Source organism: Patagioenas fasciata, chromosome 21 (assembly GCF_037038585.1).
Source record: "Patagioenas fasciata isolate bPatFas1 chromosome 21, bPatFas1.hap1, whole genome shotgun sequence".
NCBI lineage: Eukaryota > Metazoa > Chordata > Aves > Columbiformes > Columbidae > Patagioenas > Patagioenas fasciata.
The window spans coordinates 246859-268136 of record NC_092540.1 but is presented as its reverse complement, the minus strand read 5'-3'; the positions used below and the strand labels follow the sequence as shown (position 1 = coordinate 268136).

The 21278-nt window shown below is 62.9% G+C and overlaps 2 protein-coding genes across 15 annotated transcripts; one reads left to right on the top strand and one right to left on the bottom strand.

The window, feature by feature from the left end:
* The first annotated feature begins 16 nt into the window (after window positions 1-16).
* MICAL1 (microtubule associated monooxygenase, calponin and LIM domain containing 1) lies at window positions 17-12120 on the top strand. 7 transcript variants are annotated; one of them, XM_065854385.2, is made up of 27 exons: window positions 1468-1594; window positions 2445-2565; window positions 3150-3353; window positions 3446-3707; window positions 4434-4641; window positions 4744-4860; window positions 5012-5110; window positions 5189-5344; window positions 5562-5662; window positions 5958-6215; window positions 6604-6719; window positions 6802-6928; window positions 7182-7254; window positions 7488-7635; window positions 7707-7894; window positions 8005-8114; window positions 8195-8245; window positions 8337-8402; window positions 8735-8903; window positions 8992-9074; window positions 9189-9639; window positions 9757-9824; window positions 9993-10091; window positions 10215-10308; window positions 10390-10489; window positions 10810-10883; window positions 10967-12120. In XM_065854385.2, the coding sequence occupies exons 4-27, from the start codon at window positions 3447-3449 to the stop codon at window positions 11095-11097; spliced, it is 3348 nt and encodes a 1115-aa protein (XP_065710457.1). In that variant the 5' UTR covers window positions 1468-1594; window positions 2445-2565; window positions 3150-3353; window position 3446; the 3' UTR covers window positions 11098-12120. The 7 variants fall into 7 exon arrangements, with proteins under 7 accessions (XP_071673968.1, XP_065710457.1, XP_065710456.1 ...); XM_065854384.2 differs by having other exon boundaries at window positions 7485-7635; XM_071817867.1 differs by lacking the exon at window positions 1468-1594 and adding an exon at window positions 17-930 and having other exon boundaries at window positions 7485-7635; window positions 8992-9639.
* Window positions 12121-12122: 2 nt separating this feature from the next.
* Window positions 12123-20968, bottom strand: SMPD2 (sphingomyelin phosphodiesterase 2). Of its 8 annotated transcripts, none has more exons than XM_071817874.1 (11): window positions 20502-20968; window positions 19810-19885; window positions 19369-19465; window positions 14538-14620; window positions 14312-14405; window positions 14146-14235; window positions 13754-13836; window positions 13448-13580; window positions 13273-13377; window positions 13039-13195; window positions 12123-12847 (listed from the first exon to the last, which is right to left on the bottom strand). In XM_071817874.1, the coding sequence occupies exons 2-11, from the start codon at window positions 19860-19862 to the stop codon at window positions 12504-12506; spliced, it is 1239 nt and encodes a 412-aa protein (XP_071673975.1). In that variant the 5' UTR covers window positions 19863-19885; window positions 20502-20968; the 3' UTR covers window positions 12123-12503. The 8 variants fall into 8 exon arrangements, with proteins under 8 accessions (XP_071673975.1, XP_071673976.1, XP_071673972.1 ...); XM_071817875.1 differs by having other exon boundaries at window positions 20558-20968; XM_071817871.1 differs by having other exon boundaries at window positions 19810-20734; window positions 20821-20968.
* Between the last annotated feature and the right edge of the window lie 310 nt (window positions 20969-21278).

Genomic DNA, 21278 nt, shown 5'->3' with positions numbered 1-21278 from the left:
GGCCTAGCTGGAGCAGGAAGGGAGGGACTGCTGCTTCCCCCGCCGTAAAATACCAAAACCCTAGAATAATAAAAATGGAGGAAAAATGGGGGAATTTTAATGCTGGAGCAGGGAGCAATACCCTCTGCTAGAATCTGAGGCTTGGTTGGAGCCACCCTTACAGGTGCAAAGGGCTCACAGAGCAGCAGCAGCAGCCCTCGTTGGTGCTGTGGGTTTGCCTGTTCTCTGCGCGCCGAGGGGTGTAGGGCTGTGCTCCTGTGCTGGGGACAAAGCTCGTGGCTTTGTGTTAGAGCTGTGTGCCCCTGCGCTGGCCAGGCACCCTCCACCTCACGCATCCCTATTCCCTGCTGCTGCCTGAGGACAGAGCTGGGGGTGGAAGAGTGGGGTCAGCGTTCAACCTTTCCCATGGCACAACAGAGAGCTCACGAACAGAGGGAGCTGTTTCCGACCACTCCAGTGCCTGGGAAAATTGCCTGGTTTGGCGCAGACACCCTGACGCAGCTGCCCCGGCCGCTCGCGGCCCTGAGACGTGGGTGGGCTCCACTGCACCAAGCAGCCTTGCAGGGGCTGGGGGCTTGAGACACCCTGGTGGAGATGCGGAGCAGGCCCGGGGGGAGTGTTCTGTGCTGGGACCCTCAGGAAGGCGGCCACGGGAAGGGGTGGGGGGTCCCACTCACCGTGGCTGCTGGCACCTCCACGGTGACTCACGCGCAGCCAATGTCACCCCCGCCCCGTGTCCCTGAGTCACCGTCCCCAGCCTCGTGGCAGGTTGTACCCGTGTGTCACTGGCATGCGAGTCCCTTTGCTGTGACACCCTCCTCGGCAAGTGGCCAGCAGCACCCTGAGGACTCTGCCACCAGAAAACCCCACAACAGCACCCAGCCAGGAGTGGTCTTCGGCGACCCCGGCAGCTCCATCCTCTGTCCCAAGGTACCTGCGTCCCACCGGGGCCGTTCCCAAACACGGGACCCAGGCGCGAACGTCATTCCGGGCTTCCACGAGGGCTGGGGCGCTCTGGGACACGGGTCGGGTGCTGAGCGGGCGCCCCCACCCGCAGCTCCCTGCTGGCCTCTGTTTCTGGCTGCGGGGGGAAGTACGGTGTGGCGGCTGAAGCCAGGGCAGAAAGAGAAGTGGTTTTGTTTCATCACCTGAATCTCTTAGTTTGCTTTGCAAAAAGATCACTTTCTCGCCCCAAATTCGGAAAACCCCAGCCGGGGTTCTGCTGTGCATCCCCTGCCCCAAACCTCCCGGTGCGGGGAGGGCACAGCTGCTGCGGGCGGGTGGGGCGAGGGCGGTTCAGCCTCCAGCACCGCAAGAGCCCAAATTGCAGCAACGTTCGCAGCAGCACAAAGCCGGGGGCCCCGGGCCCCCCGCCCCGCCCGCTCCCAGCACCGCCCTCCAGCAGCCCGGACGCCTGGGTCCCCGGCCGGGGGGAGGGGAGGGGAGGGAGGGAGGGAGGGAGGGAAGGACCGGCCGCAGCTGCTCGCCGAGCCGGAGCCCGTTTCCTGCTCGCCCTCGCCCGGCTGCGAGCGGCCCGAAGCCCCGCCCCGCCCCCGGGCTGTGCCTCAGTTTCCCCCTCCGAGAGGCTCTGGAGGTGAGTGGAGGGGTGGGGTGGGCAGAGCACCCCTGAGCGGGGGGGTCAAGGCTCCGTTGCCCCCCAGCGCCGTGTCCCTCCTCTCGGATGCGGGCAGGGAGGGGGCAGCATCCCGCCAGCCGGTCCCTGCGCCCGCGGCGAGCATCGCCCCGGCCCCGCCCTGCTGCGCCAGCGAGGGGGGGGTGCCAAAACCAAGGGGTGTTTCAGGGGTGCTGATGGTGGGAGAGCACTCAGCCCCGCCGTGCCGTGTCCCGCGTGTCCCCGGGATGCCGAGCGGGGCTGCGCTTTGCCGCCAGCTGCCCCCTCCCCAGCCCTCTCCCGGGGGCAGCAGGGTCCGTCCCCGCCCTGTCCTTGCTGCTTTTCCCCTCCAGCCCCTGGGCTCTGCCGCTGGGCTTGCTAAGGGGGGGAGGTTCACCCTGAGTGTGCCCGTGCACCCCTATCCCCAGCTTAAACTAGAGGAGCTGACAGGGCTTTTTTTTTTGCTCCCTCTGAGGATTAAAACTCAGCCGAATCAGAGGAGGTTTCCACGGGGTCAGCCGAGACGATCTCCCTGCCCACCCCCACGCCTTGGGGATCGGGGGGTGCCTGCTCCAGCTGGATGCTTTGTGCTTATGTCTGCCCAGGAAGGAGCAGGTTAAACTGCTGGGGGTTCCTGGCTGTGATGCTGGGAGGGCAGGTGACCCGCAGGAGCGCTTTGCATCCTCCGTGGCTCCAGCTGGCCTTGCACAGTGCCCTGCGGGCGTCAGAAGCTGCTGGAGCGAGACTAAACTTGAAACCCAGCTAGAATTCGGGCTTTCCAGCTGAAATGTAAGCCCGGGCTCAAATGCCTCCTTTCCCCTGCCCTTTCAAGGACAGCTTGGCCTGGACTGGGTGTCCTTCCCCCTCTGGCACCTTGCTGCTCCCTTCGGGGTGTCGCTGCGCGCCCACTGGTAACACCGAGCTGCGAGAGGGCAAAGAGCGATGGTTCAAAGGTAGGAGCAGTCCGGGTTCCTGAGCTTTTCCTCCCATTCCTCCTCGGCAGCGCCGCGGCTCTGCCGGGCTGCGCGAGCCTTTCCAGCCCTGGGGCTTGGCAACAACGGCTGGAAAGGCCAAAGTTTTGTGCATCGTACTCAGGTTGGCAAGACAGAAGGTGGCATGGGATGGTGCTGGAGCAGATGCAAGGCATGTTGGTCCCCCAGGAGGTGCCAGGGGAAAGGGGTTTTGGGCTGCCCATGGAGGATGTGCTACACGCCTCCTCCCATACGTTCCCTGATGTGACATAGCCATTTTTATACTGGTTTGATGTTCTTCATTTCCCTAACGGTGCTTCCTCTGTGCTAATCTGCTTCCGCCCTGCTGTACGGGTGGCAGAGGTGCGGGGAACCCAGTCCTGTTGCAAGAATCAGGCTGGTGGGATGTGTCCCGTCCTGCTCCCTCCTGTCCCAGGCCTGCCTCTTGCTGGTTTTTGGGGCAGCTGCAGTTTGTCCCTGCGGCCAGGACCCCCCTCCTTGTTGCTCCCCCAGAAGGAAGTGGTGTCTTTACTCCAAAGCACTTTGCTCTGCTCTCGGTTCTGCAGGTACACGCGTGTGGAGGAAGCCGCTTGCTGCCACCGCAGCCTTCCCCGTCCCCTCCCCTGACGTCACCGAGCAGGGTGACACGGTGGCTCGCCGGGTGCAGCGCCCAGGGAGGCTCCACCAGCTGCTGCCGGAAAGGGCCCCGATTTCAGTAGCATCGTCCCCAACAACACCTGCGGCTGGGACACCTCACGCTGAGGCACCAGGTCTGGTATCAGATGGGTTTGAGGACAGGGGTCCAGGAGGGTCGCCCCACACTCATCTCTGCCATCCCTCACCGGGCTGCGCCGTGGAGCAGGATGAGCATGCCGGCTGACGAGCCGGGCAACCCGGCCCACGCCGTGTTCGAGAGGTTCCTGCGTGCCAGGGAGTGCCGGGAGGTGCTGGGCTGCTTCGCGGAGCTGTGCGGGCAGCTGGGGCTGCAGGGCAGCGGGCTGCAGCTCTACCGTGGCCTCCGGGCTGCCCTCAACTCCTGGAGTGCCAAGGCCCTGTGGAGCAAACTGGATAAGAAAGCCGAACACAAAGACTACGACCAGGGCACAGCCTGCGCCAGCACCAAGGTACTGGGGACATGGGGCATGGGGTTTGGGTCCCTCCTTGTCCCCAGGGGTGAAAGCATCTCTTGGGGCAACCTGGCCCCCACCCCAGGAGGATGCAGGATGTGCAGGATGGGAGGTTGATAGGGTTTAATGGGACAGGGTGTTAATTAGTACGATTCCCCTCCCCATGGCGTGATGCCACCTCAGTGCCACCCAGCCAGCAGCCTCCTTCCTCCTCCCGCTGCTCCTCACTGGGGACGTCCCATGAGGGCTGCAAAGGGGCAGAGAGATCTGTGAGCCCTTTCTGGAGGACAGGAGCACGCCAGGATAGGGTGCTCCTCTGGGGCTTGAGGTCACTATTTCTGTCCCCCTGTCCTGGGGCTGGTGGCTTTTGTCCCCACTGCTGGTGTCCCCTTGTCCCCCCAGCCCTGTGCAGGGGCTTGCAGGAGATCAAACCTGAGTCCTGGTTTCGAAACTGTTGCTGGTGAAACCTCCCCATCCCCGGCTGTGTGCGCACGTTATCTTGCGAGCACTTTAATTGCTGCCTTTGCCCTGTGGGAAGGCAAGGTTCAGGCAATCGGGGGGTGGGGGGCACCCCACAGGGACCCTGCTTTGCAGGGAGCAGCAGTGCTTGCAGCCCGAGGCAGGATTGGGGAGATGCTGCTTGTGGTGGTGCTGAGCTCCTTGGGGAGCCCAAGCCCTGCTCCTGGGGGTGCCCGTCCCCTTCACGGGCCCGTCCCTCGGCAGTGCCTGGTGGTGGGGGCCGGTCCCTGCGGGCTGCGGGCGGCCATCGAGCTGGCGCTGCTGGGCGCGCGCGTGGTGCTGCTGGAGAAGCGCGACTCCTTCTCTCGCAACAATGTCCTGCACCTCTGGCCCTTCACCATCCACGACCTCCGGGCGCTGGGCGCCAAGAAGTTCTACGGGCGCTTCTGCACCGGCACACTGGACCACATCAGTGAGTGTGGGGGGCCCGGGCCCCACAACCCTGGGGTCCCCCCTTTGCGGGTAGCCCAGGGATCAGGGGGTGCAGCCCTAAGTGCCTCCTCTCCCTTCCCAGGTATCCGGCAGCTCCAGCTGATCCTGCTGAAGGTGGCTCTGCTGCTGGGGGTGGAGGTGCACAGCAACGTGCAGTTCAAGGGCCTCGTCCCTCCCGTGGGCAAGGCAGGTGGACAGGGTAAGGCATCACTGTGGGCGGGTGGCATCCCCAGGGACAAGGACAGGGCTGCAAGTGGCCACTCTGGTCTGGCAGTACCTGTGCTCCCCCAGGGTGTGCCTTTTCTGGGGGGCGAGGTGCAGCGCGTTTGTGACTGTCCCTCTCCCCGCAGGCGGCTGGCGGGCTGTGCTGCAGCCCGGCTCCTCGCCCCTCAGCAACTACGAGTTTGATGTCCTCATCTCAGCTGGTGGTGGCAAATTTGTCCCCGAAGGTGACAGCAGTGGGTCCCTGCACCCCCAGGGCTGCTCTGAGGGACCGGGTGGGGGCTCACAGCTGTCCCATCCCGCAGGGTTCAAGCGCAAGGAGACACGGGGGAAGTTGGCCATTGGCATCACCACCAACTTCATCAACCGCCACAGCCGCGCCGAGGTGGAGGTGGCCGAGATCAGCGGCGTGGCCCGAATCTACAACCAGAAGTTTTTCCAGAACCTCTACAACAAAACGGGTCAGTGGTCCCGGCCCCGGCGTGGGGGGTGCCCAGGGCTTCCCATCCTCCCCAGGGCAACTGGAGACACAGCCCTGGGATGTCCCCTGTGTGATGGGATGTGTGTCCCCACATGGTGCCCTGTAGCAGGGGACATTTGGTGGCTGAGCCCAGTGCAGGGACTCCCTGTGGCCCTGGCTCTGCCTGTGGCTCAGCTCAGCCCCTTCCCCACCACCAGGCATCGACCTGGAAAACATTGTTTACTACAAGGACGACACTCACTATTTCGTCATGACGGCCAAGAAGCAGAGCCTGATCGAGAAGGGCGTCATCCTCCAGGTGAGGGGGCAGGATCCAGCCCCAGGGTCCCGCAGCCATGGGCAGATGAAGCCCTGGATGGTGGAACGCAAACCACGGGCAGTGGTTTTACCGTGCGCTCCGGGGATGGTGGGGGCTTCAGCAACCGTTGCCTGTGCTGGTGGTCTGTGCCAGGGGAAAATCTCCTTTTGGGGGCTTAAGAGCCCCAAACGCAGCGGTACAGCATCACCTGAGAGCTGGCTGCACCCAGGCTGGGGGAAACACCACCCCCTGCATCCCGGGCAGCTTCACCCCATCCCCGTCTCCATCCCTGCAGGACAAAGCAGACATCGAGAGCCTCCTGTCTCCAGAGAACGTGAACCGAGACGCTCTCCTCAGCTACGCCAAAGAAGCCGCCAACTTCTCCACCAACTACCGCCTGCCTGAGCTGGAGTTTGCCCTCAACCACCGGGCCCTGCCGGACGTCGACATGTTCGACTTCACCTGCATGACGCGCTCAGAGAACGCGGCACTGGTGCGGGAGCACAACGGGGCCCGGCTGCTCCTGGGGCTGGTGGGCGACTGCTTGGTGGAGGTGAGTGTCCAGCTGGCAGACCCCCCGTGGGCCTCGCTCTTCCCCCTCCCGCTGCGACGCGTTGGTCACAATACGGTCGCCCTCCCTGAGTGTGTCTTGCCCTGATTGCCCAGTGCTCCCCATCCCTGAAGCAGGCTCCCCCATCCCAGTAGCAGGTGCTTTGGTGGGGTTGCCCCCTTCCCCAGCCCCCCTGGACATCTGGGGCGGGTTCAGGGTGGAGGAGCGCGCAGCTCCTCCCCAGACGCGGCCAGGACACCTGTCCTGTCTCTGCGCGTCCTGTCGCTGCTCCCCACTTTCATCCCCGGCCAAGCCCGGCAGCTCCCCGTCTCCTCCCAGCCGCCCCAACCGGCCGCGCGGCTCCAGCCTGGCTCTGCCTTTCCCTCCACAGCCCTTCTGGCCACTGGGCACCGGTGTGGCCAGGGGCTTCCTCGCCGCCTTCGACGCAGCGTGGATGGTGCGGCGGTGGGCGGCCGGGACCCCCCCACTGGAGGTGCTGGCCGAGAGGTGAGTGTCCCCATCCCGCCGGGCTCGTCCTGGGCCGGTCAAGGATGGTGGCACCAAGTCCAGCCCTGTCCCTTGCACCCAGGGAGAGCATCTATCAGCACCTCTCGCAGACCTCCCCAGACAACACCAACAAAAACATCAGCCAGTACAGCATCGACCCGGCCACGCGCTACCCCAACATCAACCTGCAAGCCATCAAACCCAGCCAGGTACCTGGCCCAGGTGCTACTGCGGGGCAGCCGTCCAGTTCAGCCTCCCTGCTGCTCAGGGTGACACTGACAGGGGTGTCCCTTGTCCCCAGGGGGTGCGAGGCTGAAGCTGTTGGTCTCCAGGACATTTAATGCATTGCTTGTTGCAGAGGTGGGAGGTGTGGGGCTGTCTGCATGTCCCCCTTGCCGGGGTCGGGTCCCTGTGCTGGCTCTGTGCAGGTGGTGACCTGCCACCGGTGTGTCCCATCGGCAGGTCCGGGACCTCTACCTCGTGGGTATGGTGGACGTGGACCACAAGAGGAAGAGCGACAACCGGCTCAGCACCGGTAGGAGCAGCTCCCCAGGGCCGGGACCCCCTGTTCCCCCAGCAGCCCATGTCAGAGCAGCCCCTGCCCTGATTCTCCTCCTCATCCTTCTTTTCTTGAGCGTGGCTGGGGGGTCTTGTGTCACTCCCGTGGGACGCCTTCCCCTCTAAAGCAGCGATGCTGGGAGGGTGGAGCGTGCAGGGGCTGTCCTCTGCCTCTTTGGGCTGGGGACACGTGTTCTGCCTCCTCAGCAGTCTCTGGAGATGCCTACGAAGAGCTGCTGAGCTGGTGCCGGGCCAGCACGGCCGGGTACCGCGGGGTGACGGTGACCGACTTCACCACCTCCTGGACCAGCGGCTTGGCCCTCTGCGCCCTCATCCACCGCTTCCGCCCCGACCTGGTGTGAGTGCCCAGGACCTCGCTCTGAACCCCCCTGCGGAGCCCACCCTGACTGTGCCCGTGTCTCCTCACAGGGATTTGGACTCTGTGGACCCCCAGGATCCCATCCAGACCCACCAGATGATGCTGGACACAGCAGAGCAGGAGCTGGGCATCCAGCCTGTCCTCTCTAGTGCCGAGATGGCGGCCATGGCAGAGCCCAGCCGCCTGGGGCTCATCACCTACCTCAGCCAGTTCTATGAAGCTTTCAAGACTTCCCCAGGTACGAGATTTTGGGGGGTTTATCCTACCCCAAGCCCTACCAGGGCTGGCTGGGTGCCCCCACCTTTGTAGGGTGGGTTGCCACAGCGTGGCTGTGTCCCCTCTGTGCAGAGGCAGAGGAGCTCAGCAAGAAGCCGCTGTCTCCGCGGGGTACGCGAGGAGCCATCCTCTTCCTCAGCAGGCTGCAGAAGAACCGCAGCCTGACACACAAGCGCGTCCAGGTGGGGGCCTCACCCAGACCCTGAAGACACCCCAAAACCATGTGCCCTCCCCATCCTAGCCACCCCCTTGGTATTTGCAGGATAGTGCCCAGAAAGATGCTGAGGCCAAGAGGAGCCGCAGGGACATGGAGGTGAGTCTACCCGGGCACCTCAGGGATGCTTGACGAGGTGCCGTGTCCCTGGGGGGAGCAGGGGCTGACCCTCCCCTTGGGTTGCTCATAGCTGGATGGAGACGCTCTGGACGGCGCCCGCGAGCCACCACAAACAGCCCGGACAGACGCAGGGCAGGTTGGTCCTCGTGTCACCCCGGGCTGGGGGTCCGGCTCTGGGCGGTGGGTGCTTGGCAGGCACCCGGGGCTGGCGGGGCCGAGTCAAGCGCTGCGCAAGCGAACGCCCACAGGCTCCGGGCTCCTCCCTGCCTGTTTCCTGACCCGACTGGTTTTCCGGAGCCGAGACGTGCCGCTCCCTTGCTGGTGCCAGCAACCACGTCCTGAGCACCCAGACCCATCTCTGCAAAAGGGGAAAAGCCCCTGTGACCCCTCCCGAGCTGCCAGCAAAGCCCTGGGGCAAGGTGGGTGCCAGCAGCTGGTGCCACCCCAGCTTGTCCTGTCCTCCTGCAGCCACCATCCCACGGGGACAGCAGTGACGCCTGCTACTTCTGCGGCCGCCGTGTCTACATCCTGGAGCGCGCCAGCGCCGAGGGACGCTTCTTCCACCGCGGCTGCTTCCAGTGCCAGCGCTGCAGGGCCACCCTGCGCCTGGGCGACTACGCCTTCCGCGAGGAGGACGGTGAGGCGGGTTCTGGGAGAGGGGATGCTTGGGGCAAGGCTTCTCCACCTTCCAGGTCATCACACAGGTTTGTGCCCCCCCTGCCCAGGTCATTTTTACTGCTCACTTCACTACCCCAATCCTCCTGGTATGGAACTGCCCCAGGATGAGCCCCGGGCACTGCCTGATGGGGTGAGTCACCATAAATCCCCACAGATGATGGGGGAAAGGCAGAAAGTGGAAGGGGGTGCTTGGGCATGGCCCCCGCTGCATCACCATCACCCCTCTGCTGTGGCTTTGCCCCAGGATGCCGCTGTTGCCCGCCCGCCCTCAAATGCTGGGAGACCATGTGTGTCCCCCAAGGAGGGGGCACCCAACCCCCCACAGCCCCCACCAGCAGCCCCACAGCCAGGGGCAGTGGGGGATGAGGAGGATGCTGAGGACACTGTGGATGTGGAGGAGCAGGAGCTGCTGGCACAGCCCGGCAGGGATGCCAGAGAGGAGGAAGGTCCCGGAGCGGAGCCCCGAGGGGCAGCAGAAGAGGGTGAGGAGGGCAGGGGCAGGAGGAAGATCATCCTCACACCCCTGGAGAAGCTCAAGCTGTCCACACTGAACCTCCTCACCACCGAAGCGGAGCCCGAGCCGCCGCCGAAGCCTGCTCGTCTGCGGCTCCAAGCAGCGCCTGAGGCCCTCCCTGCCCTGTGGCAGGGACAAGGTATCTGGGAGGAGGATGAGGAAATGGCCATGGAGAAAGAAGGTAGGTGGCTGCGAGCTGGAGTCTCTAGCTGAGCAGGGCTGTAGGTCTTGCTGGTGCCCTGCCATGCCTGTCTTGCTCATAAGACACTAGCACAAAATGGTCATTGTTTTGGAGCAGCTTTGGAGGAGAGTGACAGTGAGGAAGAGGAGGAGGAAGGCACAGACCTTGGCATCATGGCAGAATCAGTGAGTGCTTTCCCTGAGCAGCAGTGGCCCCACCGGCCGGGGCGGTGGTGGGGGCTCTTGCCAGTGTCTCCTCTCCCGGAGGCACCGGGTCCGGCTCTGCTGTGGCTGCCAGGGCAGGAGGTGCGCAGTGCCCGGCCTGACCCGCTGCCTGTCACCGTCCCTTCGCAGTGCCTGGGTCTGGGGGAAGAGGAGAAATACCCCACCTGGAAGCGCACGCTGACCCGCCGGGCCAGGGAAGCACAGATGAAGAGGTTCTGCAAAGCCCAGGTAACCCTGTGGGGCAGCGCTGGGTCCCCAGCCCGGTGCCATCCCCATCCCCTCCATCCTGCTGCTGGTGGCCATGTGCTGGGAGGTGCTGGCCCACGGGCAAGCATTGCCCTTCCTTCTTAGGCCATCCAGAGGCGGCTGGAGGAGATCGAGGTGACGTTCCGGGAGCTGGAGAAGCAGGGCATCAAGCTAGAGAAGTTGCTGCGGGACGAGGATGGTAAGGCCGGGGTGGAGTGGGCACCATGACTCCCATGGATGGGGGTCTGCACCCCACTCACACACAGCCCTCACCCTGCAGGCAACCCAGCTGACCAGAAGACACAGTGGATGAACCAGCTGCTGTACCTGGTCCAGAAGAAGAACAGCCTGATGTCTGAGGAGTCAGACCTGATGATCGCGTAAGGCTTGGGGGGATGCCCCGTGGGCGGTGTGTGGGGGGATGCCCCGTGGGCGGTGGGGGGGGGGTTGCCCCGTGGGCGGTGTGTGGGGGGATGCCCCGTGGGCGGTGTGGGGGGGGATGCCCCGTGGGCGGTGTGGGGGGGGATGCCTCGTGGGCGGTGGGGGGGGGGTTGCCCCGTGGGCGGTGTGTGGGGGGATGCCCCGTGGGCGGTGTGGGGGGGATGCCCCGTGGGCGGTGTGGGGGGGGATGCCCCGTGGGCGGTGTGGGGGGCTTGGCTCACCCCGGCCCCCCAGCCCAGCACCCTCTTCCTCCCCACAGGGTGCAGGAGCTGAAGCTGGAGGAGCAGCAGTGGCAGCTTGACCAGAAGCTCCGGTGCTACATGAACATGGAGGGTGAGTGTTGGCACATGCTGGGGGGGTCTCTGTGCATGGTGGGGGAACTGGGGCTGTGGCCCACCCACCCCCTGCTCTCTCAGAATCCCTCAAGACACCAGAAGACTGTGCGGCGGAGCAGGAGATCCTGGTACAGCTGCTGGAGGTGGTGAACAAGCGCAATGTCCTCATCCACGTGCAGGAGGAGAAGCGGCTCAGCGAGCTGCAGGCCTGATCCCTGTGGCCTCAACACCTGCTGGTTCCTCCCTGGGGAGGATGAGTGGTCATCCCCCCCCAGAGCATCACCCTGAGCTGCTTCTAAAGGTGGTGCTGCCCAAGCTGCCTGCAGGCAGCTGCTGCAATGAATCCAGGTCCCCGCTTGCCAAACCTGCCGTGGAGGGGCCAGACCCTCGTGGGTAAACACCAAGGCACACTCGGCTTTGGGGTGCAGCGAGGTATCCCTGCACCTGCCTGGATCACCTTGGCCTTGTGCTTGCTTGAAAACAAGACCTGCAGGGGGTTCCACTGCCACCCAGCCAGTGCTGTGTCCTGAAGGGCTTTGCCTGCAGTAGCAAGGATGTGACCAGAGCTACCGCAGGCGGGTCACAGTGGAGATGGCGAATGTGGGGGAGCAGCGTCAGGAGTAGCTCGTGGAAGCCACCCCGGGATGTCCTTCCCAGCCGCAGACATCCGTCCTAACCCAGGACGTTATTGCAGCCCAGGACACTCATCTCTTCAAGGAACATCTGTCCCAGCCGGGGACAAGACAGGCTGGGCTGATCTCGCCACTCCCCATCACTGCTTTTGGGTGCCACGTTCGTGTTGTCCCCAGCTGCTGCAGGAAACCAGGGTCAGAAACTGTCCTGCGAGGACCCGAGGCTGGGGAAGGGCTTTTTTGTCCAGCAGCTCCTAGAGAGGATTGTGCCCAGGGCTGGCACCGTGCGACACCAAGGACAAGGGATGCTGGTGTCTGTGTCCTCTCTGCCCTTTTGGGGTTTCTCCTGCTTGGCAATGCCACACTGGCCATTGCACAGACCTTCCCCGATTGTTGCGGGTGGCCTCCATGGCTTAACGGTGCTTACGGCAGCCCCAGCTGCATCGGGCACAGGAGTCCTGGGTGCGGGTGACACCCCCCACGCTCAGCCCTGGGCCTTTCAGTGCCTCCCCCAGCCCTCCTCTCTGCCCTTCATTTGAACCAGCCCTATCAACCTGCTGTGACCCCCCACCTCCCTTTGAATAAAGCCTCCCCAAACCAGCACCCAGGGCTAAAACACCACCTTTATTTTCTATCCGAGTCAAATCTGGGTGCCAGAGCAGTCGTCAGCTTTTACCGGGAGCCCTCCAGGCTGCCCGAACAGGGGGAGGCTGAGACTCTCAGCCACACCAGCAGGTCATTCCAGGTAAAAAGGGTGTATTAAAAACCAGCAATTAAAACCTGCCTCCATCATGGTTCCCACAGGGGCAAATGCGATTAATCTGCCCAAAAAAATCTTAATTTCACCCAGAGAGGCATCTGTCAAACCTGCGCTACTGAGCTGGCCACAGCACTGGTTGCCTAAAACTAGAAGTCAACTAGAAAAAGGGACCAAAAGGGGCCAGGATGGAGCTGAGGGGGCATCGTGGGCCACCCCTGGCCCTGGTTCAGCCATCGCTGGGACGCTCTCGCAGCACCCGCAGCGCCATCCGCATCTGCTCCTCGGTGCCCTGCAGCATCTTCACCTCCATGGTGTGGAAGAGGTGAAGGCCGGTGGCAAGGAGGAGGACACCGATGGCAAGGAAGGCCAGCAGAGAGAAGGAGAGCTTGGGGAAGGGCTGCCCGGCCACCAGCCCCGCCAGCGCGCCCAGCGCGGCCGCAGCCTGCAGCAGCAGCAGCAGCAGGGCCAGCGCCGCCATCCTGCCCGTGGAGTGACGCTGCTGCTGCGCTGCACGCAGCCCCACCACCACCTCCGTCCGCGTCTCTGTCACCACGTCCACCAGCGCTGGCTCTGCAGGGGACACAGGTGGCTCAGAGGGTTGGCACCCCCCCCGTGCCCCTTCTTCTCCCCATCCCCACCTCTCTGTGCTATCCACCCCAAGGGATGCCCTAAGCAAGAGGAAACATCCCCAAAAATTCTGTGTTCATCTGACTCCATCGGTCCATCCACCAGCCCACCCCAGCAGTGTCCCCCCACTTTACCGGTTGTGCTGAGGTTGTCACCCGCAGCCTGTCCCTGCCTCTGGATGTGCAGTGTCACCATCACAGCTTCGTGGTCTGAGAAGGGGATGTCCATGCCCGGGGCTGTCCCTGTGGTGGTCTTCAGTTCTTCACACTTCACCGTGACACTGGAGATGGCCTGGGTATGGTGACAGATGAGTCACACTGGTCTCCCCTCCCTTTCAGCCGCAGCTGGTGGCCAAGGGCCCCCGCTACCTTGTAGAGGATGTAGTCAATGCGGACGCCCTGCGGGAAGGGCAGCAGCTCTGCCTTGACGGTGAAGCGGTTGTTTGGGATGAGGGTGCAGCCGTCCTCGCAGCCCTGAGAGCAAGACCCTAGGTGGGGGTGGCTTTCGGTGTGCCCCCGGCCCCGCGCACCCCCTGCCGCTCACCTCGAAGCGCGCAGCCTCGGTGAAGGCGTCCCGCAGCCCCGTCCAGCCGCGCAGCAGCCGGATGCCCACGTCTCCGGGGTGCATGTTCAGGTCCCCCCCCAGCAGCATCACATCAGCCGCCCCCGAGGTGTGTCTGCAGGGACGAGGACGGCTGACCTCCTCGCCCCACAGGGCTCCCCACATACTCCTGGCTGCGACCAGTGCAACCGGGAGCTCTGCAGTGGAAGCCGCAGGGGCAGGGGTGACTGTGCAGTCCCTGGGGACCCACAGCCGGGGGCACCCCACAGGACACCCGTGGCTGCTCACCGGATGAACTGTGCCAGCTCCCAGGCCTGCACAAGGCGGTGGGGCAGGTAGACATCCTTCTCCCGGCAGTATTCGGCATGCAGCTATGAGAGGTGGGTGGTCAAAGCAGCTGTGACCCCCGTGCTGGCACCTGCTCTGCTCCTAGGCTCGCTGCAAGCCCACCAGCCCCTCTGGGTGGTCCCTTTGGGGCTCTGTGTTCATCTGACCTCTGCCCAGGACAGCCTGGGGTGCTCTGCAGCCAGGTTGTGGGTCAGTGGCCCTCCCAGCCCCCCTCCAGAACAATATCTCATTAAATTAGTGTGTGGTCCCGGGACAGACAGCACAGAGCAGGGGTTAAAGCAAGGGGACAGCGAAGGTCCCCCACCGTGCGGGTCTTTCCCTGAGGTACTCACGTGGGTGACGTAGACGTTGAAGATAATGCCGGAGATCTTCGTGACGACGAGGCCGACGGACTTACCGCAGAACCAGTCCCCGTGCTGGAGCTGCCGAGGGAGGGGGAGCTGGTGAGGCTCTGTGGGACCAGGCGCTGTGGAGCCAAGCGCCCCCCGCCCCACTCACCATGTAGGGGTACCCGTTAAGTGAGTACTGGTAGAGGAGAGTGTCCAGGATGGGGAACCTGGAGAAGACGCAGAGGCCGCTGCCGATCACCCCACTGCGGGAGGGGAAACGCACAGTGAGGCAGCGCAGTCCCTCCTCTGCCTCCCCCCAGCGCCGAGCAAGGGGGCTCCCCGGATCCCGCTCTCCAGGCACGGGGTCTCCCACAGTGACAGGTGACCTACAGCACCTGCACCAGCGTTTCCATGTGCAAACACCAAGGATGTGGCACAGCCACAGGGATGGCCCTGGCCAGGGCCTGGCCCCTCTCACCTGTGGAAGTAATGGGAGAAAGGGTAGCAGCCCCGCAGCTTCTCCTTCAAGTCACTGTAATCCTGCTCGCTCCACACCTGGGGAACAGTGGGATGAGCTGAGAACAGGCACGCTCGGGTCGCAGCCTGAGAACGGGCACACTCATCTCACAGCTCATGGTGTGAGAACGGGCACACTCATCTCACAGCTCATGGTGTGAGAACGGGCACACTCATCCCACAGCTCATGGTGTGAGAACGGGCACACTCATCTCACAGCTCATGGTGTGAGAACGGGCACACTCATCCCACAGCTCATGGTGTGAGAACGGGCACACTCATCCCACAGCTCATGGTGTGAGAACGGGCACACTCATCCCACAGCTCATGGTGTGAGAACGGGCACACTCATCTCACAGCTCATGGCGTGAGAACGGGCACACTCATCTCACAGCTCATGGCGTGAGAACGGGCACACTCATCTCACAGCTCATGGCGTGAGAACGGGCACACTCATCTCACAGCTCATGGCGTGAGAACGGGCACACTCATCCCACAGCTCATGGCGTGAGAACGGGCACACTCATCTCACAGCTCATGGCGTGAGAACGGGCACACTCATCCCACAGCTCATGGCGTGAGAACGGGCACACTCATCTCACAGCTCATGGCGTGAGAACGGGCACACTCATCCCACAGCTCATGGCCTGAGAACGGGCACACTCATCCCACAGCTCATGGTGTGAGAACGGGCACACTCATCCCACAGCTCATGGCGTGAGAACGGGCACACTCATCTCACAGCTCATGGCGTGAGAACGGGCACACTCATCTCACAGCTCATGGCGTGAGAACGGGCACACTCATCTCACAGCTCATGGCGTGAGAACGGGCACACTCATCTCACAGCTCATGGCGTGAGAACGGGCACACTCATCCCACAGCTCATGGTGTGAGAACGGGCACACTCATCTCACAGCTCATGGTGTGAGAACGGGCACACTCATCTCACAGCTCATGGCGTGAGAACGAGCACACTCATCCCACAGCTCATGGTGTGAGAACGGGCACACTCATCTCACAGCTCATGGTGTGAGAACGGGCACACTCATCCCACAGCTCATGGTGTGAGAACGGGCACACTCATCCCACAGCTCATGGTGTGAGAACGGGCACACTCATCTCACAGCTCATGGCGTGAGAATGGGCACACTCATCTCACAGCTCATGGCGTGAGAACGGGCACACTCATCCCACAGCTCATGGCCTGAGAACGGGCACACTCATCCCACAGCTCATGGTGTGAGAACGGGCACACTCATCCCACAGCTCATGGCCTGAGAACGGGCACACTCATCTCACAGCTCATGGTGTGAGAACGGGCACACTCATCTCACAGCTCATGGCGTGAGAACGGGCACACTCATCCCACAGCTCATGGTGTGAGAACAGGCACACTCATCTCACAGCTCATGGCGTGAGAACGGGCACACTCATCTCACAGCTCATGGTGTGAGAACAGGCACACTCATCTCACAGCTCATGGCCTGAGAACGGGCACACTCATCCCACAGCTCATGGTGTGAGAACGGGCACACTCATCCCACAGCTCATGGTGTGAGAACGGGCACACTCATCTCACAGCTCATGGCGTGAGAACGGGCACACTCATCTCACAGCTCATGGTGTGAGAACAGGCACACTCATCCCACAGCTCATGGTGTGAGAACGGGCACACTCATCCCACAGCTCATGGTGTGAGAACGGGCACACTCATCCCACAGCTCATGGTGTGAGAACGGGCACACTCATCTCACAGCTCATGGTGTGAGAACGGGCACACTCATCTCACAGCTCATGGCGTGAGAACGGGCACACTCATCTCACAGCTCATGGTGTGAGAACGGGCACACTCATCTCACAGCTCATGGTGTGAGAACGGGCACACTCATCCCACAGCTCATGGTGTGAGAACGGGCACACTCATCTCACAGCTCATGGTGTGAGAATGGGCACACTCATCCCACAGCTCATGGTGTGAGAACGGGCACACTCATCCCACAGCTCATGGTGTGAGAACGGGCACACTCATCTCACAGCTCATGGCGTGAGAACGGGCACACTCATCTCACAGCTCATGGTGTGAGAACAGGCACACTCATCCCACAGCTCATGGTGTGAGAACGGGCACACTCATCCCACAGCTCATGGTGTGAGAACGGGCACACTCATCCCACAGCTCATGGTGTGAGAACGGGCACACTCATCTCACAGCTCATGGTGTGAGAACGGGCACACTCATCCCACAGCTCATGGTGTGAGAACGGGCACACTCATCTCACAGCTCATGGTGTGAGAACGGGCACACTCATCTCACAGCTCATGGCCTGAGAACGAGCACACTCATCCCACAGCTCATGGTGTGAGAACGGGCACACTCATCTCACAGCTCATGGTCTGAGAACGGGCACACTCATCCCACAGCTCATGGTGTGAGAACGGGCACACTCATCTCACAGCTCATGGTGTGAGAACGGGCACACTCATCTCACAGCTCATGGTGTGAGAACGGGCACACTCATCTCACAGCTCATGGTGTGAGAACGGGCACACTCATCCCACAGCTCATGGTGTGAGAACGGGCACACTCATCTCACAGCTCATGGTGTGAGAACGGGCACACTCATCCCACAGCTCATGGTGTGAGAACGGGCACACTCATCTCACAGCTCATGGTGTGAGAACGGGCACACTCATCTCACAGCTCATGGTGTGAGAACGGGCACACTCATCTCACAGCTCATGGTGTGAGAACGGGCACACTCATCCCACAGCTCATGGTGTGAGAACGGGCACACTCATCCCACAGCTCATGGTCTGAGAACGAGCACACTCATCCCACAGCTCATGGTGTGAGAACGGGCACACTCATCTCACAGCTCATGGTGTGAGAATGGGCACACTCATCCCACAGCTCATGGTGTGAGAACGGGCACACTCATCCCACAGCTCATGGTCTGAGAACGAGCACACTCATCCCACAGCTCATGGTGTGAGAACGGGCACACTCATCCCACAGCTCATGGCCTGAGAACGGGCACACTCATCCCACAGCTCATGGTGTGAGAACGGGCACACTCATCCCACAGCTCATGGTGTGAGAACGGGCACACTCATCTCACAGCTCATGGTGTGAGAACGGGCACACTCATCCCACAGCTCATGGTGTGAGAACGGGCACACTCATCTCACAGCTCATGGCGTGAGAACGGGCACACTCATCTCACAGCTCATGGCCTGAGAACGAGCACACTCATCCCACAGCTCATGGTGTGAGAACGGGCACACTCATCTCACAGCTCATGGCGTGAGAACGGGCACACTCATCTCACAGCTCATGGTCTGAGAACGGGCACACTCATCCCACAGCTCATGGTGTGAGAACGGGCACACTCATCTCACAGCTCATGGTGTGAGAACGGGCACACTCATCTCACAGCTCATGGTGTGAGAACGGGCACACTCATCTCACAGCTCATGGTGTGAGAACGGGCACACTCATCTCACAGCTCATGGTGTGAGAACGGGCACACTCATCCCACAGCTCATGGTGTGAGAACGGGCACACTCATCTCACAGCTCATGGTGTGAGAACGGGCACACTCATCCCACAGCTCATGGTGTGAGAACGGGCACGCTCATCTCACAGCTCATGGTGTGAGAACGGGCACACTCATCTCACAGCTCATGGTGTGAGAACGGGCACACTCATCTCACAGCTCATGGTGTGAGAACGGGCACACTCATCCCACAGCTCATGGTGTGAGAACGGGCACACTCATCTCACAGCTCATGGTGTGAGAACGGGCACACTCATCTCACAGCTCATGGTGTGAGAACGGGCACACTCATCTCACAGCTCATGGTGTGAGAACGGGCACACTCATCCCACAGCTCATGGTGTGAGAACGGGCACACTCATCCCACAGCTCATGGTCTGAGAACGAGCACACTCATCCCACAGCTCATGGTGTGAGAACGGGCACACTCATCCAACAGCTCATGGCCTGAGAACGAGCACACTCATCTCACAGCTCATGGTGTGAGAATGGGCACACTCATCCCACAGCTCATGGTGTGAGAACGGGCACACTCATCCCACAGCTCATGGTCTGAGAACGAGCACACTCATCCCACAGCTCATGGTGTGAGAACGGGCACACTCATCCCACAGCTCATGGCCTGAGAACGGGCACACTCATCCCACAGCTCATGGTGTGAGAACGGGCACACTCATCTCACAGCTCATGGTCTGAGAACGAGCACACTCATCCCACAGCTCATGGCCTGAGAACGGGCACACTCATCCCACAGCTCATGGCGTGAGAACGGGCACACTCATCCCACAGCTCATGGTCTGAGAACGAGCACACTCATCCCACAGCTCATGGCGTGAGAACGGGCACACTCATCCCACAGCTCATGGCCTGAGAATGGGCACACTCATCCCACAGCTCATGGTGTGAGAACGGGCACACTCATCCCACAGCTCATGGTGTGAGAACAGGCACACTCATCCCACAGCTCATGGTGTGAGAACGGGCACACTCATCTCATAGCTCATGGTGTGAGAACGGGCACACTCATCCCACAGCTCATGGCCTGAGAACGAGCACACTCATCCCACAGCTCATGGCGTGAGAACGGGCACGCTCATCCCACAGCTCATGGCCTGAGAATGGGCACGCTCAGCTCATGGGCTGCCCTCACCTCCTGGAGAAGCACCAGGTCGAAGCTGTCCTGGAGCAGCATGTCCCCAATGAGCCGGACACGCTCCTGCCGCCACTTGCTCAGGTACCGGATGGCCCTGCCGGAGAGGGGTAGGATGTCACAGCCTGGAGCAACAGCATGATGGGGACAAGGGGGGGGTGCAGAGAAGCTGTTTGGGGACAGCTTTTCCTGCCTGCAGAACTGAGGCAGGTCATCCCTGGTTGGGGGAGCAGCTCATCCTCCCCTGGGCGAGCAGGCAGAGAGGGGACAGGGGATGCTACCCTGCCAAGCACTTCATGACCATCTGGAGCTGAGACAGTGGTGGGACCCCAAAACAAAGAGGACACAAAAGTGACTCCATGGATGGACCCCTCTCCTAGTGCGGGTGTCCCCATCCCCGCCCACACAGCCCAGTATGGCCCTGGCAAACTCCAGACTCACCAGCAGTTTAGATCAAAGATGCGGAGCCGCAGCGTGGGATCTCCCTCCTCCATCGCTCACTAGGGCTTTGCAGGAGCTGTAGGGAAAGGCAGGGCAGAGGGGGTTCCTGCGGGGAGCAGGTTGGGGCGACAGCCATAGGGAGCTGGCGCAGGGCCCACACCGTCCCCTCCTGTTCCACCTGCAAGGGCCATCCCAAACCCCAACTTGTCCCAAACGGGGACCCATGTGCCCAAACCACACAGGTGACCTCTCCATCCCATAGAAGGGGACACCGGCAGGCCAGAGATGTGGTAGGGGGCTCAAACCCTTTGTCTGTCAGCGAGTCGTGTTCCGGAGGGGCAGTCAATCCCAGTTTCAAAGCGGTGCTGCGAGGCACGGGCGTGGGACACCCCCCGGGAAGCCCACGGGCACTTCTGCACACGGCGAAGCCCGGAGCACCCGGCAGCCCCCGGCGCAGCCCCCGCGCTGCTCGCCGCGGACTCCGCCCGCCCCGCTTCCGCCGTGCCCACCCCGGGGCGGGCTGTGCAGTCTAAAACCGCAAAAGAGCAAAGCTGCGGCTCCGGGATGCCGGGGCCGGGCAGCGGGTGCGGGCAGGGGGTACGGACGGCGGTGCGGGCAGAGGGTGCGGGCAGCCGGGCTCCGCTGCCCCGGCGGGGTTCCCGAACGGCCGCGCTAACACCGGCGTCTCCTACCGGGGCCGAGGCCCCCGGGGCGCTTCCCCCCCGCCACCCCGAGCTCCCCGCGGGACCGTGCGGGCAGCGTAGCGCGGAGCCGTGACGGGAGCGCGGAGCAACTGCGGAACGAACAGCCGGAACCGAGCCACAGGCGGAGCGGGCCGGGGGGAGCGGAGCAACAGGCGGAACGAACAACAGGCGGAGCGGGGACGAGAGCGCCGAGCAACAGGCGGAAGGAACAACAGGCGGAGCTGGGACGGGAGAAGCGGAGCATCAGGCGGAACGAACAACAGGCGGAGCAGCGGCAATGACGGTTGGGCGCGGAGCGGGACCGGACCTGGAGCGGGGCCGGAGCAGGAGCGGGACCGGGCAAGGAACGGAGCCGGAGCAGGAGCGGGGCCGGACCCGGAGCAGGAGCGGGGCCGGACCTGGAGCGGGGCCGCGGGACTTCCCGTCCCGGCAGCGCAGCGGCGCGGAAGGGGAGGGCGGGGTGGAGCTGGGGAGGGGCCGGAGCGGCTGGGCCGGCCCGGGGGCGGTTCCCGGGCAGGGCCGGGTCGGGGGGACGGGCCGGGGAGCCGCGAGCGAGGCGCTGGCGGGTGTTTCGTGCCGCTAGGACGGACTCAGCGCTCCGTTACCTGGGGCTGCTGTAGGCAAGGATGCGGCCCCCCCAAAATGTGTGTCCCCGGAGCCACTGCTGCTGCGGGGCAGCGTTTGCCACGGGGAGGGCTGGGCCCCAGGCGCCTTTCCGAGGGAAACCCATCACCAGCCATTGGAGCCGCAGCAAAACTGCCGGAC